This window comes from Molothrus ater, chromosome 5, assembly GCF_012460135.2.
Source record: "Molothrus ater isolate BHLD 08-10-18 breed brown headed cowbird chromosome 5, BPBGC_Mater_1.1, whole genome shotgun sequence".
NCBI classification, from domain to species: domain Eukaryota; kingdom Metazoa; phylum Chordata; class Aves; order Passeriformes; family Icteridae; genus Molothrus; species Molothrus ater.
Window position 1 is genome coordinate 475,038 of NC_050482.2, and position 16,162 is coordinate 491,199.

The 16,162-nt window shown below is 59.4% G+C and overlaps 1 protein-coding gene across 1 annotated transcript in view; it reads right to left on the reverse strand.

Annotated features, from left to right (window-relative positions):
* LOC118698183 (staphylococcal nuclease domain-containing protein 1) overlaps nucleotides 1-16,162 on the reverse strand; it is a 79,675-nt gene that overhangs the window by 11,291 nt on the left and 52,222 nt on the right. Inside the window, exons 13-16 of the mRNA XM_036401291.2 lie at nucleotides 12,416-12,526; nucleotides 10,740-10,812; nucleotides 9,465-9,606; nucleotides 5,158-5,267 (exon numbers count right to left, since the gene is read on the reverse strand). Coding sequence (XP_036257184.1) covers nucleotides 5,158-5,267; nucleotides 9,465-9,606; nucleotides 10,740-10,812; nucleotides 12,416-12,526 — 436 coding nt within the window. The remainder of the gene's footprint in view (nucleotides 1-5,157; nucleotides 5,268-9,464; nucleotides 9,607-10,739; nucleotides 10,813-12,415; nucleotides 12,527-16,162) is intronic.

The following is a 16,162-nucleotide window of genomic DNA, read 5'->3' on the forward strand; positions in this document are numbered from 1 at the left end:
TGTTTGTCACCCCCCCGGGCCTCCCGGACCCCCCGGCACAGGGCTATGGCTCCTGGGGGGCTGGGGGGGCCCCCACGGGAGACCTGACCAATGATTGTAACCACCTTCACTAAAAATGGCATTTTTAGTCCTTTTATTTGATTGGGGGGGAGGTGTGGGAAACACCCCCCCCCGTCCCCGGGAGGGGGTGACAATGGGGACACCCCCCCCAAGGGCTGCTCATGGAACGGGGAGGGCTGGGAGAAATTAAGGGCTTGGGGAGGGGGGGGAGGTGACAATGGGGGGGCCACCAGCATCGGAGGTGGCGCCGGGGGGGGGTCCCGGTGGGGACCCCAAGTGCCTCGTGGGGGTCCTGAGGGGATGAGGGGGTTGGAGGGGTCGGGCAGCAGCGATGGGGGGGCCCCCCGGTTGCTCGGGCACTAGAATTACTTTAGTTTCTTGTTTTAGCTTTAAAATGTTCTTGGAGGGGGGGGGGGCAAAGCTGAGCTAAAATTTAGGGTTTGGGGTGTCCGGAGGGGCGGGGGAGGAAGGCGGGAAGGAGATGCAGAAGTTCCCTCTCGGGCTGTAAACGCTGGAAGGATCCGACTGTACCGCGAATCCAACAAAAAAAAAAACAAGTGTATTTTTGTATTTTAATAAATATTGTTCCAAATTTGTAACGCTGAGTGCCCGAGGGGTTAAACGGGGGCGCTCGGGGGGGCCGCGGGGGCCCCCCCTCCCCGCCAGCCTCAAAGGGGTTTTTTGTCCTCTCAGCAGGAAAAGCTTTGGAAAAATCGCAGAGCAGGAAAGGGAGATGGAGGGAGAGGATGGAGGAGGGGAGGGGGCGAGGACAACTGGAGGTGACAACAAGAACTGGGGGGAACATCGAGGTGACAAGAACTGAGGGGGGCTAAAATTAGGGGGTGACATTGGGGTGATGAGGATTGGGGGGCGGGACATGGAGGGTGACATGGGGGGACAGTTACAGGGTGACACTGGGGGGAGTGATGAGAATCGGGGGGTGACAGCAGCAGGGGGGCACTGGTGGGGGGGGACAGTGGGACCCTGATGTGGGGCTGGGGGCGTTGGGGGTGACACCCCAGGCTGGGGGTTCCCGGCTGGAACTGGGATTGGAGGGAGGGAGGAGGGATTGGGATCAATCAGGGGCACTTCCCTTGCCCAGGAGGGACAGGGGGACAGCAGGACCCCCCCTCTGAGGGGACAGTGGGATCACTGAGCCTGAGGGGACAGCAGTGTCTCCCATTCTGTGAATGGGGACACTTTGAGGGGACACCAGGAGCCTTGGCTGTCTGGGGACATTGGGACCTCCAGGCGGGTGACAGGACACTGGGAGCCCAGCCTGGACACTGGGTGCCACCCCCAGGACAAGGGGTGTGCTGGGCACTGGTGGTGGGGACAGGGACACAGGGACAAGGGACACAGTGCAGGGACACAGAGTGTCCCTGTGGCGGTGGGAACATAGGGACCTTGGATAGTACCAGTGTCCCCAAGGTGCCACCACCACGTCTGGGGGACTGAGCCCCTCCCGCAGTCACCACACAGCTGTCAGGGTTCAGTGTTGGGATTTGGAAGATTTTTAGGATTTTTGCTATTTTTGGCGGATCCGGGTCAGTTTGTCCCAAAATCGTATTCCTGCTTTTCCCTTAATTCCTGAATTTTCCCACCCAAGCCAATCTGGGAATGCCAACACGTCCTGTTCATCCTGGGGTATGAACCCCCCGTCCTCCCTGTGCTGGGGACAGACAGGATTGATCCCAAAAATCTTGGGAATGCTGCAGGGGGCTGGAGGGATTTGTGGATTTTATTAGCACTGATTTTAGCCCAAAATTAGAGCAACTAAGTTCATCATCATCATCATTATCCCATCCTAATCCTGATCTTGATTTTGATCCTGATCCTCAACCTCATCCCCATCCCATCCCATCCCATCCCATCCCATCCCATCCCATCCGCATCCCACCCCATCCTATCCCCAACCCCTCTGGTTCTGGACCCCCCCCATCCTGCCAGCTCCCACTTTCAGGAATTCCATCATATCCATCTTGCTAAGGACAACCCCTGTGGCACCCTGGAGCACCCCCAGGTCTTTCCCTGAATGATTCCTTCGGACCAGGGTGGGAATCAGGCCCTGAGATGTGGGGAAAGGCAAATACTGACAAATTAAATCCAGGGATTTTTAGGGAATGACAGGGAAGTCCCCATGGCAGCAGGATTTGGAGTTCTGCTCATGCCTCCTCCGGCATTGGTGGCTCTGGAGGGAGTGGGGTGAGGTGGGATGTGGGACAATGCAATGGGACACAGTGAATGCTCCAAGCACAGGGCTGGGATTGGCCCTGGGATTGGGATTTGTGCTGGGATCACTGCTGGGATTTGGATCAGTGTTGGGATTGACTGTGGGATCAGGGTTGGGATTGGTGCTGGGATTGGAGTTGGGATCAGTGCTGGGATCAGGCTGGGACTGGGATTGGGATCAGTGCTGGAATCAGGGTTGGGATTGGTGCTGGGATTGGAGTTGGGATCAGTGCTGGGATCAGGCTGGGATTAGGATTGGGATCAATGCTGGGATCAGGCTGGGATTAGGATTGGGATCAGTGCCGGGATTAGGCTGGGATCAGTGTTGGGATCAGCACTGGGATCAGGGCAGGACTGACCCCCTGGGAATCCACATCTCCAGCAGACAAAAGGCACTGGAACATGTGGGGGGGCCGGGGCAGTTTCCCACATTCCCGGAGAAATGCTCCTGCAGCTCCTGCAGGATCGGCACGGCCGCGGAGGAGCCGAGGGGCTCCCGGGGGTCCCCTGGGCCCTTCCTGGGCGCTGCGGGAGCCGCGATCCCGCCGGAGCATCCCAGCACCCCCTGCCCCCCACGCTGCGGGGCCGGTTCGTCAGCGGCGGCTCCGGGCCCGTGAGTCAGCAGCAGCCGGAGCCGCTGGATAAAAATATCCCACGGCTGTGGGGGTGGGCAGGGACTCGGCTGCCGGCGGGAACGCGGCCGGGGCCACCGTGGGAACCGCGGGGACCCGCACCGGGACCCGCAGCCGGAGCCGGGAATCGGCCTGGGCGGCATCCCGGCTTCCCACGGCCTCCCTGCCACGGCATTCCTGCCCTGCATCCCCAGCTCCTGCCCTGCATCCCGAGATCCTGCCCTGCATCCCCAGCTCCTGCCCTGCATCCCCAGCTCCTGCCCTGCATCCCCAGCTCTGCCCTGCATCCCCAGCTCTGCCCTGCATCCCGAGATCCTGCCCCGCATCCCGAGATCCTGCCCTGCATCCCCAACTCCTGCCCTGCATCCCCAGCTCTGCCCTGCATCCCCAGCTCCTGCCCTGCATCCCGAGATCCTGCCCCGCATCCCCAGCTCCTGCCCTGCATCCCGAGATCCTGCCCTGCATCCCGAGATCCTGCCCTGCATCCCCAGCTCCTGCCCTGCATCCCGAGATCCTGCCCTGCATCCCCAGCTCCTGCCCTGCATCCCGAGATCCTGCCCTGCATCCCCAGCTCCTGCCCTGCATCCCAAGTTCCTGCCCTGCATCCCGAGATCCTGCCCTGCATCCCCAGCTCCTGCCCTGCATCCCGAGATCCTGCCCTGCATCCCCAGCTCTGCCCTGCATCCCCAGCTCTGCCCTGCATCCCCAGCTCCTGCCCTGCATCCCGAGATCCTGCCCTGCATCCCCAGCTCTGCCCTGCATCCCCAGCTCCTGCCCTGCATCCCCAGCTCCACGTGGCCTCTCCACCGCCACGTTCCTGGGCAGCAGCCCATCTTCCCACGGCCTCCCCACGACATTCCCGGGAAGCGTCCCGGCTTCCACGTGTCCTCCCTGTCACAGCATTCCTGGGAAGCAGCTCCGGCTCCATCTGGCCTCCCTGCCACGCCATTCCCGGGCAGGTGCAGCGCCTGAGCCTCCGGAATGTGCCGAGGCAGCGGAGCGAAGCCCTTGGGATGCGGGTCAGCAATTCCCGGCAGCGCGAGATGCTGAGCAGGGAGGGGGACGACTGCAGTGTCCCCGTGTCCCTGTACTCCTGTGTCCCTGTTCCTCCATGTTCCTGTATCCCTGCACCCCCGTGTCCTCGTGTCCCTGTGTCCCTGTTTCTCCATGTTCCTGTATCCCTACAGCCCTGTGTCCCTGTGTCCTCATGTCCCCGTGTCCCTGTTTCTCCTCATTCCTGTATCCCTACACCCCTGTGTTTCCCTATCCTCAGGTCCCTGCATTCCCATGTGCCTGCATCCCTGTGCCCCTGTGTCCCTGCATTCCCACACCCCCGTTTTCCCGTGTTCCCATGTCCCTGTGTCCCAGCATTCCATGTCCTTATGGCCCTATGCCCCTGCATTCCCATGTCCCCACAGCTGGCACCACCGGCCTGCAGCTGCTGCCACATCTGGATACACACCCACATCTGGACCCACACCTGCATCTAGGTATACAGCCACAACTGCACCTGTGTCCACCACATCTGCACCCATGGCAACATCTGGATCCAGAGCCACAGCTGTCACCATGCCCACAGCTGCATCCATGTCAACATCTGCATCCCTGCCCACATCTGGATCCATGCCCAAAACTGCAGCTGTGTCCACATCTGCATCAACCGTGTCTGCAACCACAGCCACATCTGGATCCATAAATCCCATCTGGATCCATAATTCCCATCTCTATCCATGCCCACATCTGCACCAGTACCAACATCTGGATGGGAGCATCAGTCCCTGAATTTTGGCTCAGCAGGACTGACAGTCGGGGGGGAAGGATCCGGTATCCACCTCGGAATTGTGAATCACGGAAAAATTACCCAAAATGGGCCCCGAGCTCCGGAGCTGCAATCAGGGAAATCACAGGAGTTCCAGGGAATTTTAATATTTGGAGACATTAATGGGAACAGCTTCAAACAGGGGGATCCATCCGGAACCCAACCCCACATCCAACCTCACATCCATCCTGCACCTGCCCAGCGCACTCTCAGTATCCCCTGGGATCTCCTGGATCTCTCAGTATCGCCTGGGATTTGCTGGTGACACCTCGGATCTCTCAGAAGCACCCGGGATCTCTCCATATCCCACAGGACACTCCTGGTATCCCCAGGATCTCTGGGTGCAGCTGACAGCTGCTGCCCCCGGATCCCCCCGGACCCCCCCGGACCCCCCGCGCCCGGCTCCGGCCGTACCTCCCTCTGCAGCACGAGCTCCTTGGTGAAGAGCGTGGCCTCCTCGCTGAAGGGCTCCCCCTCCTGCGTCAGCCCCGGCACGTTCCGGGCACCCCGCGGGCACTCGATCCCTGCAGGGAAACCGGGAAGGGTCAGCGCTTGGGAATGGCAACCTGGGAAGGGCACCCCGGGAATGGTCAGGGCCTGGGAATGGCAACCCAGGGAAGGGCTGGGAGGGAAGGGGATACTGGAAACAAGGGAGATGTGAGCAGCTCCAGTAGGGTCCAGGGGTGGCATGGCTGTGGGACAGGCTGGGACAGTCTGGGATGGAGACAGAGGGACAAACAGGGATAGGGACACGGGGACGAACAGGAATAGGGACATGGGGATGTGTCCGCAGGGATGGGGACTCAGGGACAAACAGGAATAGGGACACAGGGACAAAAAGAGATGGGGATGCAGGGGCAAGCAGGGATGGGGACACAGTGATGTGTCCGCAGGGATGGGGACTCAGGGACAAACAGGGATGGGGACACAAGGAGACAGGGATGGGGACATGGGGACACATCCAGCCCCCCACCCAGATCCCTCTGTCACAGCCGCTCCCCTGCCCCCTTCTCCCGCTGCCCCCGGGATCCCCCTGCTCCAGCTCAGAGCACAGGGAAGTCCTGCATTATTAATGATCATTTACATAATTTGCATAATGAATGAAGTGCCGGGAATACAGCTCCAAGCTGGAGCCACGAGTGAGGAGGTGACACATCCCCAGGGCCATGTCAGTGTCACCAACACCCAGGGACACAAGGACACAGATCCTGCCCAGAGCCCATCCTGAGGGACAATATCCCTGTGCCACCAGATCCTTCCCCATCCTCATCCTCATCCCCATCCTCATTCCCAGCCCTGTTGTATCCCCATCCCATCCCATCCCAGTCCCCATTCCCAGGTCGTGCTGCCTCCAAAGGAAGCCATTTCCAGGGAATCCAGCAGGAGCTTCCCAGCCCTGTCCCTGCCCTTCACGGCACACACATCCTCTGTCCCCAGAAATGGGGAAGGAAAGGGGGATTTCTGGAAAAGGGGAATTCTGGGAAACACAGCAGAATGTAGGATGGGGAGCAGGAAATCCCGGGATCTTTGTTCATTATTTGGAACCATCAGGCTCCCCCAAGATCTGGGATCACCCCAGGATTCTCCTTCCAGCACTGGGTGGGCTCTGGCATGGCTCTGATCCCAACCCTGGCTCTGATCCTGACCCAGCACTGATCCCAAATTTTTCCAGCAAGGAGCGTCCACCAGTGCCGCATTGGGAATGGGAATGAGGGGCTGGAGCTGCCCGTCCTCCTCCATGGAAGGGGCCAGGGGGGCTCATGGGCCACAATGGAATTCTTTCCCTCAAAATAACAAGGGATGAGCTGAGGAAGCAGCAGAATCCTTAAACTCTGCCAGCTCCCAGCTCCTCGGGGCTGGGATCCCGCTCCAGATCCTCTCCGGCCTCTGACGCTTCCCAAGCCCACCTGAGGGAAGGTTCTGGAAGAGGGAAAGCTCTGAAGGCTGGGCTGGGCGCGCTCATCCCCCCAGGAACGCTGGCGGGAGTGGGGAGGGGACGCTTGGCACCCGGAAAAGTTCTCCAGCACTTTAAAAATAGCAGCTAATCCCGAATCCGCGGCTGTGCCGCGCTTCCCGGGAAGCCGTGACGGATTAATGAGGGATGCGGCTGGAAGTGCTGCAGCCACCACGCTCCCCTGGGCTTCCCAGAGAATTCCAGCACAATCCTGCCCAGCCAGGGCCAAGGCTGGGATGGAGGGGGCGGCTCTGGGGCTGCTCCCATCCCGGAATCAGCCCCGGAGGGATGGGGGCAAGAATTCCGCGGCATCCCGGAGTACCCTGCGGCATCCTGAGCATCCCAAGGTATCCCGCAGCGTCCCATGGACATTCCAGAGCATTCCTGGTGACCCACAGCAGCCCTGGGATATCCTGAAGCATCCCAGGGGCATTCCACAGCATCCCAGAGTATCCCACAGCATCCCTGCAGGATCCTGCACCAGGATTCCAGGAGAAATTCCTCCCTGGCCCTCAGTGGGAACAGACAGAACAGATCTTTCAGGGAGAATCCCTTGGAGCAAGGACCCTTCCAGCCTTGATTCCAGGGATTTGAGCACTTTGCCCCCTCGCTGTGCCAGAGCCACAGCCGGGATCGGGATCTGGGATGGCTCTGGGCCGGGATCAGCTGTGCCGGGGCCGAGCGCCAGGGATCGATCAATCTCCCACAGGATTTATGGATTTTGGGAGCAGGGGAGGTGAGCCGGAGGGAGGGCACACCCAGGAACTGCGGGAGTGGGACTGGAATGCCGAGGATCCACTCCGGATCCCGGCGGGAGCAGCACTGGCACAGCCCCACGTTGGGAATGCTCACAGGGAAAAACCCCGGATTGTCATCCCCGCCTCCCAATCCCGCAGCTCCCAGGGAAGATTTTGGACCCCTTGGAGCCACTTGGCCACTCCAACATCCCCAGAGGTGCCCCCTCATCCCTCGGGAATCCTCCCTATCCCAGCCCCCGCTCCGGGAAGGCGTCAGGCTCCGGAGTTTTGCCGGGAGAGAGGAATTTGGGATTAAACCGGCGCCTGTATTTGCACATATTTATAGTGCTCTGACGGATCTATTTTAGCTGGAAAGCCGGGATGAGCTCCCTCGGGAGCATCCCTGGAGTCACATTTTAAGGGACTTGGCATCTCTTTCTGGTGCTCATTTGCATTTGATATCCATAAAAAAGGCAGGCGTTGATAAAAGGCGGATATTTATCCTATTCCTGGCTTGGCAGAGGAGGGTTGGGAATGGCACCGGGGAGAAATCCAACAAAAAACAGGGAAAATAAAAGCCAGAGGGTCCCACCAGGATCATGGGATTCTATGGGATGGGATGGTCTTGGGGATGCATCCCTTCTAGAACAGAGCAGGGTGGAGCAGGATTCTCAATGGAGCAGGAATTCCCATGGAGCAGGAATCCCAATGGAGCAGGACCACAGAGCAGGAATCCCAATGGAGCAGGACCAGAGAGCAGGAATCCCAATGGAGCAGAAATTCCCATGGAGCAGGGATCTCCAAAGAGGAGAACCACGGAGCAGGGATGCCCATGGAGCAGGGACTCCCATGGAATAGGGACTCCCCTGTGGAGCAGGGATCGCAGCACCAGGAGACATCCCAGCATCACTGGGAGTAGGGATGGAGCCCCCACTTCCCAAAGGCCATCCCAGTGCCAGTGTCCATGAGGGACAGAGACAGGACACATTCCCAACTCTGGGAACAAAGGGATGGACAAAGAATCCCTGACTCCATCCTTGCTCCCCCTAGGATAAACACTTCCACCTTTCCCAGTGTTTGATCCTAGGATTGAATCCTTTAAATGCTGATGGAATTCCGCCTCATCCTCATCCCCATCCTCATCCCATTCCCATCTTCATCCCCACTCTCATTTTGATCCTCATCCTGTCACCACTCCCATTCCCATTCCCATTCCCATTCTCATCCCCATCCTACTCCTCATTCTCAATCCATCCTATCCCCATCCCCATCCTGGCATTCCCTCCCTTCTCCCCAGTTTGTGCTTCCCTACCTGCTCCCAAGTTTTTTGGGTGGGATCACCCTCCCCAGTCCCAACCTCCCCCACCCCTCCCAGCCTGGCCTGAGGGAGCTCCAGCGTTAATTGTGACCGCTCATCCCGGGATGTCCCAGTCCAGGGAATGTTCCCGTGCCAGCCCAGGGGATGTTTCAGTGCTGATGCCCAGAACCCAGAGGCGCCAATCCCAGAACCCCACAGTGCCGATCCTTGGATCCCAAGGTGCCAATCCCATGGTGCTGATCTCAGAACCCCACAGTGCTGATCCTGGAATCCCGCAGAGCCGATTGTGGGAACCCTGCAGTGACAATCCCGGGACCCTGTGGTGCTGATCCCAGGAACCCCATGGTGCCAATCCTGGAACCCCACAGCACTGATCCCAAAACCCTGCAGTGCTGATCCCGGGAACACCGAGGTGCCGATCCTAGGAACCCCATGATGCCAATCCCGGAACCCCACAGTGCTGATCCCAGAACCCCGCAGCGCCTCTCCTGGGATCCCATGGCACCAATCCCGAGATCCCACAGCACCAGTCCTGGGAACCCTGCAGTGCTGATCCCGGGAACCCCATTATGCCAATCCCAGGATCCCATGGTGCCGATCCCGGAACCCCACGGTGCCAATTCCAGGAACCCTGCAGTGCCGATGCTGTGGTGCCAATCCCAAATCCCTGCAGTGCCAATCCCGGGATCCGGCAGTGCTCCCGGCTCCGTACCTGCGAGCAGGAAGGTGATCAGGCAGGTTTCCTTGGGCAGGAAGAGCTTGAGGCGGGAGCCGCTGAACACGTACTCCACCACGGCCTCGGAGCGGCCGGCGCGCTGCAGGAAGGGCAGGAACTGCTTCGCCTTCTGCGTGTCCTGCGGGAAAACGGGAATTCAGGGACCCCGGAACCCCCACGTGCGGGGCCAGGAGCGGGGGCTGCTCCTGTCCCTGTGACAGCTGGGGTGTGACATCTGGGCACAGAGCTGAGCGCTTCCAGCTGGGAATGGGCTGTGCGCCCCAAGCACAGCCCAAATCCCAAATATATCCCAAAACACATCTCCAAATACATCCAAAAATCCCAAATACAGCCCAAATATATTCCAAAATGCATCCCAAATCCATCCCAAAATCCCAAAAATACTCCAAAACACATCCCAAATGCATCTCAAAACACATGTCAAAATACATCCAAAAATCCCAAACACATCCCAAAACAAATCCCTAATGCATCTCAAAACAAATCCCAAATACATCCCAAAATGCATCCCAAACATATCCCAAATCCATCCCCAAATCCCAAAAATACTCCAAAGCACATCCCAAGTACATCTCAGAACACATCTCAAAATACATCCAAAAATCCCAAATCAATCCCAAAATTATCCCAAAACACATCCCAAATACATCTCAGAACACATGTCAAAATACATCCAAAAATCCCAAATAGATCCCAAAATAAATGCTAAATATATCCCAAAACACATCCCAAATACATCCCAAATCCAGCCAAAATGCATCCAAAATTCATGCCTAAACCCATCCCCTAATCCATCCCAAATACCCCCCAAAGCCCATCCTTTCCCCCCGCACAGGGCAGCTGCCTGGATCAGCAGGACAGATCCAGCCCCATTTCCCCATTTCCCCATTTCCCCCATCCCTAACAGAGCATCCCATCACTCCCCTTTCCCAGGATCTGCCCCTCCCCATCCCAGCACTGAAGGGCTCCACAGAAATCCTCAAAAATATTAATTAATTGAGGAGAACGTAATGAGCTCTGCTGGGAGGTGTGGGGATCCCCAGATTCCCTCATCAGAGCGGGGCAATCCTGGATTCCCACTGGCATTTCTGGTTCCCAGGCTATGGGGCAACTCCCGGTTTATTTATCCAAGGAAAAAAGGGAAAAACCCCCCAAGGAACTCCCAAAACAACGGCACGTGTGGGTTTTATCCCGCTTGATGTCCTGAGGAATTCCCGCCCATCCCATGTGCCCGAGGGAATGGATCCTTACTCCAGAGATGTCGGCCACCCTGTGGATCGGCACCTCCTTCTTGCTGTGCAGCCCCTTCCCGTTCTTGATGGCCCTGGAGAGGAGAGGGAGTGCTGGGAATCAGCTCCTGCTGCAGCAGGATGGGAGCTGGAGCCTCCCCTGCGCCCGCCGGGACACCCGGGCTGTCCCAGCCATGGAACAAGGGGAATGCCACAGATGGAAGGCACTGAACGCAGGGAAAACCAGCGGGATGCTGGAGCTGCTGCCAGATCCAGGCCCAACGCTGGACTCGGACCCAGATCCTTGTCTCGGCACAAGGACGCAGGGCTGGGATGTTCCCCTGGGATGTTCCCTCGGGATGAGGCCACCAAGCTCTCTGTCCCCACCTGGAGCCTGGAGTGTTCCCTCGTGCCCCAGGGCCTGGCCTGGAGGGTTGGGAAAGGCTGGAGTGTGCCAGGATTCTGGCAGAGCCAATGGTCTGGGGTGTGATTCCAGGCTCTCTGAAGAGCTGGGAATGCTGAATGGATCCCCCGAACTGCTCCAGGCCCTGCACCACAACCTCATCCCAAATCTCAGGGTATCCCATTCCTGCTGCTCCTGGCATGGTCCCAGAGCTGCCGGCTCCTCTGCCTGGTGCCAGCACAATCCTGGATTTGGGATGTGCCAAAGCTCCCAATGGCATGGATGAGCCACCTCCACCACCTGATCCACTCCAGGATCAGGCAGGAACATCCAGCACCTCCACCTGGGGACATCCAGGCTGAGCCCAACCCTGGAGTGTGGCTCTGGCTCCAGGTGCCACATCCTGGCCCCATATCCAGTTCCAGGTGCCACATCCCAGCCTTGTATCCGGCTCCAGGTGCCACATCCCAGTCCCACATCTGGCTCCAGGTGCCACATCCCAGCCCTAACATCCAGCCCCAGGTGCCACATCCCAGCCCTACATCCAGCTCCAGGTACCACATCCCAGCCCTACATCCAGCCCCAGGTGCCACATCCCATGCCTGTATCCCGGTGCCCCCTTGGCAGCTCCGAGCTGCTGACTTCCTGCCAGGCTTCCCAAAAGGCACATTCCAGGCGCTGGGAAGGAGCCTGTGAGCAATCTGCCGGCCGCCCACCGCCCGGGCACGGCTGGGTGGGAGCGGGAGCAGCTCTCTCCGGATCGATCCGCCTTTTCCCAGCAGCCAGCCCTGCCCGGCGAGGCGCCGCAGCCCCCTCCAAGCTGCTCTTCCCGGCTCTCGGCATCGTGCCGGGATCTGCTGCCAAGGAGGAGCTGAGATCCCACCATCCCCGCCGGGCTCAGCCGCCACGGAGCCGCCTCCGGAGGGAGCGGGGCCGGGCAGGGAAGGGTGTCCATCGCCATTCCAGCGGGAGCCTGGGATGAGGGACAGGGACATGAGGACACCTGGGGGGCTCCTGGGGCTGGGAATGGAGTGGACATGGGGGGCACCGGGATATGGGATCCTCTGCATGGGGAGCTGGGCTGTGCACACCTGGATCTGGCGTACCCGAGACACAGCTGGGGACAGACAGGTGCCCAGGGGACACAGCTGCAACAGGACAGAGGGACATGGGCAGCTGTGTGCGGGAATCACCTCAAACCACAGGGACAGGGCAGGGGGACACGGGACAGGGGACACAGGACGTGACAGGGAGAGCACAGGGGACCCCTCAGAGCCCCCCAGCCCCGCGCTCACCGGGCCTCAGCTGCCAGCAGCTCATCGTAGTGCGCCGAGCGCTGGTCGTCGTCCTGCCGGTAGCGCAGCACCGTGGCCAGGCCCTTGCTGACCAGCGCCTCCGCGATGTTGCTGTGGGAATGGGATGGGATCGGGGTGGGAATGGGGCAGGGAGATCCCAGTCCCATCCCATCCCAGTCCCATCCCATCCCACCCCAGTCCCATCCCACCCCAATCCCATCCCATCCCAAGGGAAGGCCTTGGAGTGACACATCCCAGCTCTCTGGGCACAGAGGGGGACCCAAGCTGGGCTCATGCCACAGGGAGAAGCCTCCCAGGAGCACCCCAAAAATCTCACCCCAAAACTCCCCTCCCACCCCAGCCCAAACGCAGCAGGCTCAGCATTCCCAGCCCACAGGAGCCTCCTCCTGGACTTCCCAATCCCGTCACTATTCTCCAGGAGCAGGGGGTGGGCACTGGTTTGGAGGGGGGGGGGGCGCCACCCCCGGATTCCCCCCAAAAACTGAGGGGTGATGGCCCCCAGCCCACAGGAATTTCCTTGATTCCACCATCCCACTTTTTTTCTGGGAAATAATTTGGGCACCAATTTGGGGGGGTTGGGACAGGGAGACCCCCCCACCCCCATTTCCACGGGAAGGGGCTGGGAGCAGCCTCTCCCAGTGAACTGGGATTTCTGGGATCAGCAAGAGGGGCCTGTGCCAGGCAGGGGTGAAGCCATCACATTCCACTGCTTTAAGCAAATCCATGAATTCTCCTTCGCCAGCACTTCCCTAATTCTCCTCCAGTCACCGCCCCCCCACACTAATTCCCTCAGTATCCCCAAAAAAAGAGGATCTGTCCAGAGGATGGAGGGACTGATCCCTTCCCAAATCCCGGGTGTGCCCCTTCATGAGTGGGGGGAAGGGCAAATCCAGCACCGGGAGCCGAAATTAGGTCTCGGAGCAGGGGGAGGAATCAAAAAATTCGGGATTGGCAAGAGACAGAATCGCTGCAGCCGGAGCAGCTGCGGCAGCCTGGGAATGCTGAGCACTGGGAATGGGCATCCTGGGAACAGGCAGCTCGGGAATGGGCACCCCAGGAATGGGCACCCTGGGAATGGGGATCCTGGGAATGCTGGGGAAGGAGCAGGAGCTGGGGGAGGCCAGGGAAGGGCCAGGGAGGCTCCCAGCGCTCCCTGACATTCCCCATCCCAGACATCCCACTCCCCACCCCAGTCAAATCCTGCTCCTCATCCTGAACACATCTCACCCCATCCCAGCTGCATCCTGGAAATGGGTGTGGAAAAGTGTCCCCTCCCTGGGCCACTGGAGAGCCCGGAAGCTCTGGAGCATTCCCAGCACTCCCAGCCGTGAAATTTGGCTGCTTCCCAGTGCCAGAGCACTTCACTGGGCTGGATATCCCGGGAAAAGCCCAAATTCTTTCGGGGTTCAGAAGTTTTAAGGCTCAGAATTCCCACGGGGACTGATCCTGGTGCCCAGGGAAGGAGGGCAAGGGGGAGGGAGGCAGGGATAATGGCTCAGAGAAGGAATTCCAGCACATGAATTCCAGACCCTGCTCCAGCCTGGCTCCCTGGGAGGAACCCCCCCATTCCCACCTCCCAGCAAAGCTCTGAAATGGAGCTGGAGCTGGGGCCTGGAGGGAAGGAGCGTCCCCCAGTTAATCCCAGATCCCAAATTAAAGACTGGGAATATGATGGGAAAAATCTCCTTAGCCTGAAAAATGCCCATTAGGGAACTTCAAGCCAAAAATGTCAATTTTTAAGCTCCTCCCACGTTTCCTTTCCCAAAGGACGTTTTGGAAGGGTTTCATCCCACCTGAGGTGGTGCCCAGCATGGATCGGGATCAGGATCGGGATCAGGATCAGGATCAGGATCAGGGGTACCAAACCCATCCCACCCCCTAAACATCAAATCATCCCAAACTGCAGCATCCAGCCCCACTGCCCCCAGGGAAGGGATCTCCCACTCCTGCCAGGAATTGCACCTGGAATTACAGCACAGGGTGCTCCTGAAATATGGGGTTAGGGATTTCTAGCTTTTTTTTTTTATGGGGGATGATGTAGGATGCTGTGGGATGCTATGGAATTGTCCAGGATGCTGTGGAGAGCTGTGGGATGCTCTGGGATCCTAAGGGATGCTCGGGGATGCTGTGGAATGCACCAACATTTCTAGGGCAGGGATCAGGCCCAAAACTTGGAGGAGATGGAAGGGAGAAGTGGGATGGAGGGATCCTGGGATGCAGGGGGTGACACAAGGAGGGGTAGACAGGGCTGCAGGAGGGAAATGGGCAGGATGCAGCCAGGGATAGAGGCTGGGAGATGAGCAGGGATCCGGGCAGTGATCCAGCAGGGATCCAGGCTGGGAGATGAGCAGGGATCCAGCAGGAGAAGCTGGGTTTGTTCTCCAGCCCCCCCAATCCCAGTGCCTGGAGCTGGGATTGGGGCTGCAGCTCCTGCCCTGGCTCCCGCCCCGGCACCGCCGTGCCCAGAATCCCAAGCAGGCTCAGCCCAGCCCAGATGCCGGGCAGACACTCCAGGAGGACAAGCCAGGCTTTATTCCCTGCTCCATCCCAGCCTGGCAAAGGCCTCGGGACACAGACCCTGCTCTGTTCCACCCCCGGCATCCCGGGATGCAGCACTGGGAATGGCACAGGCACTGAGGAACATCCTGGGATACAGTACAGGGAATGGCACTGTGCAACATCCCAGGAATGGCCCAGGCACTGTGGAACATCCCGGGAATGCAGGGGCAGCTCTCCCAGCGCTGGGATTAGGGAGCAGGAGAAGGCAGCTCTCCCAGGTTTTGCAGGGAAGGGAAGGAAGGGAAGTGCAGCTCTCACAGCCCCTGGATCAGGGAGGGAAAGGCAGCGCTGCAGCGCTTTGGGCGCTTTCCAAAATAGCTGCTACCGGGAAAAAAAACTGGGAAAGCAACCAAGGGCCTATGACAAATCCTCCCTACGCAGCTCCCGGAGCCACTGCCAGCCAGAGGCTCGGCCTATCCACAGGGATGTGCCTGAGGCCTGGCCTATCCACAGGGATGTGCCAGAGGCTCGGCCTATCCACAGGGATGTGCCAGAGGCTCGGCCTATCCACAGGGATGTGCCAGAGGCCTGGCCTATCCACAGGGATGTGCCAGAGGCTCAGCCTATCCACAGGGATGTGCCAGAGGCTCGGCCTATCCACAGGGATGTGCCGGAGGCCTGGCCTATCCACAGGGATGTGCCAGAGGCCTGGCCTATCCACAGGGATGTGCCGGAGGCCTGGCCTATCCACAGGGATGTGCCAGAGGCTCGGCCTATCCACAGGAATGTGCCAGAGGCTCGGCCTATCCACAGGGATGTGCCAGAGGCTCGGCCTATCCACAGGGATGTGCCAGAGGCTCGGCCTATCCACAGGAATGTGCCAGAGGCTCGGCCTATCCACCTGGATGTGCCTGAGGCTCAGCCTATCCACAGGGATGTGCCAGAGGCCTGGCCTATCCACAGGGATGTTCCAGAGGCTCAGCCTATCCACAGGGATGTGCTGGAGGCTCGGCCTATCCACAGGGATGTGCCAGAGGCACTGGCACCCCGTGCCCTGAGGGGGAAAAATCACAAATTCTGGCTGAGGGGAAGCTGCTCTGGAACACTCCCCACTCCTGAACCTTCTCATGGAGAAGGGAAATCAGGGAGGGGTCCCTTGGGAAGGACAAACATCCCGGGATACACAGCAGGGATTAATCCTCCAAAGCCACTCCCGAGGCAGCCGGA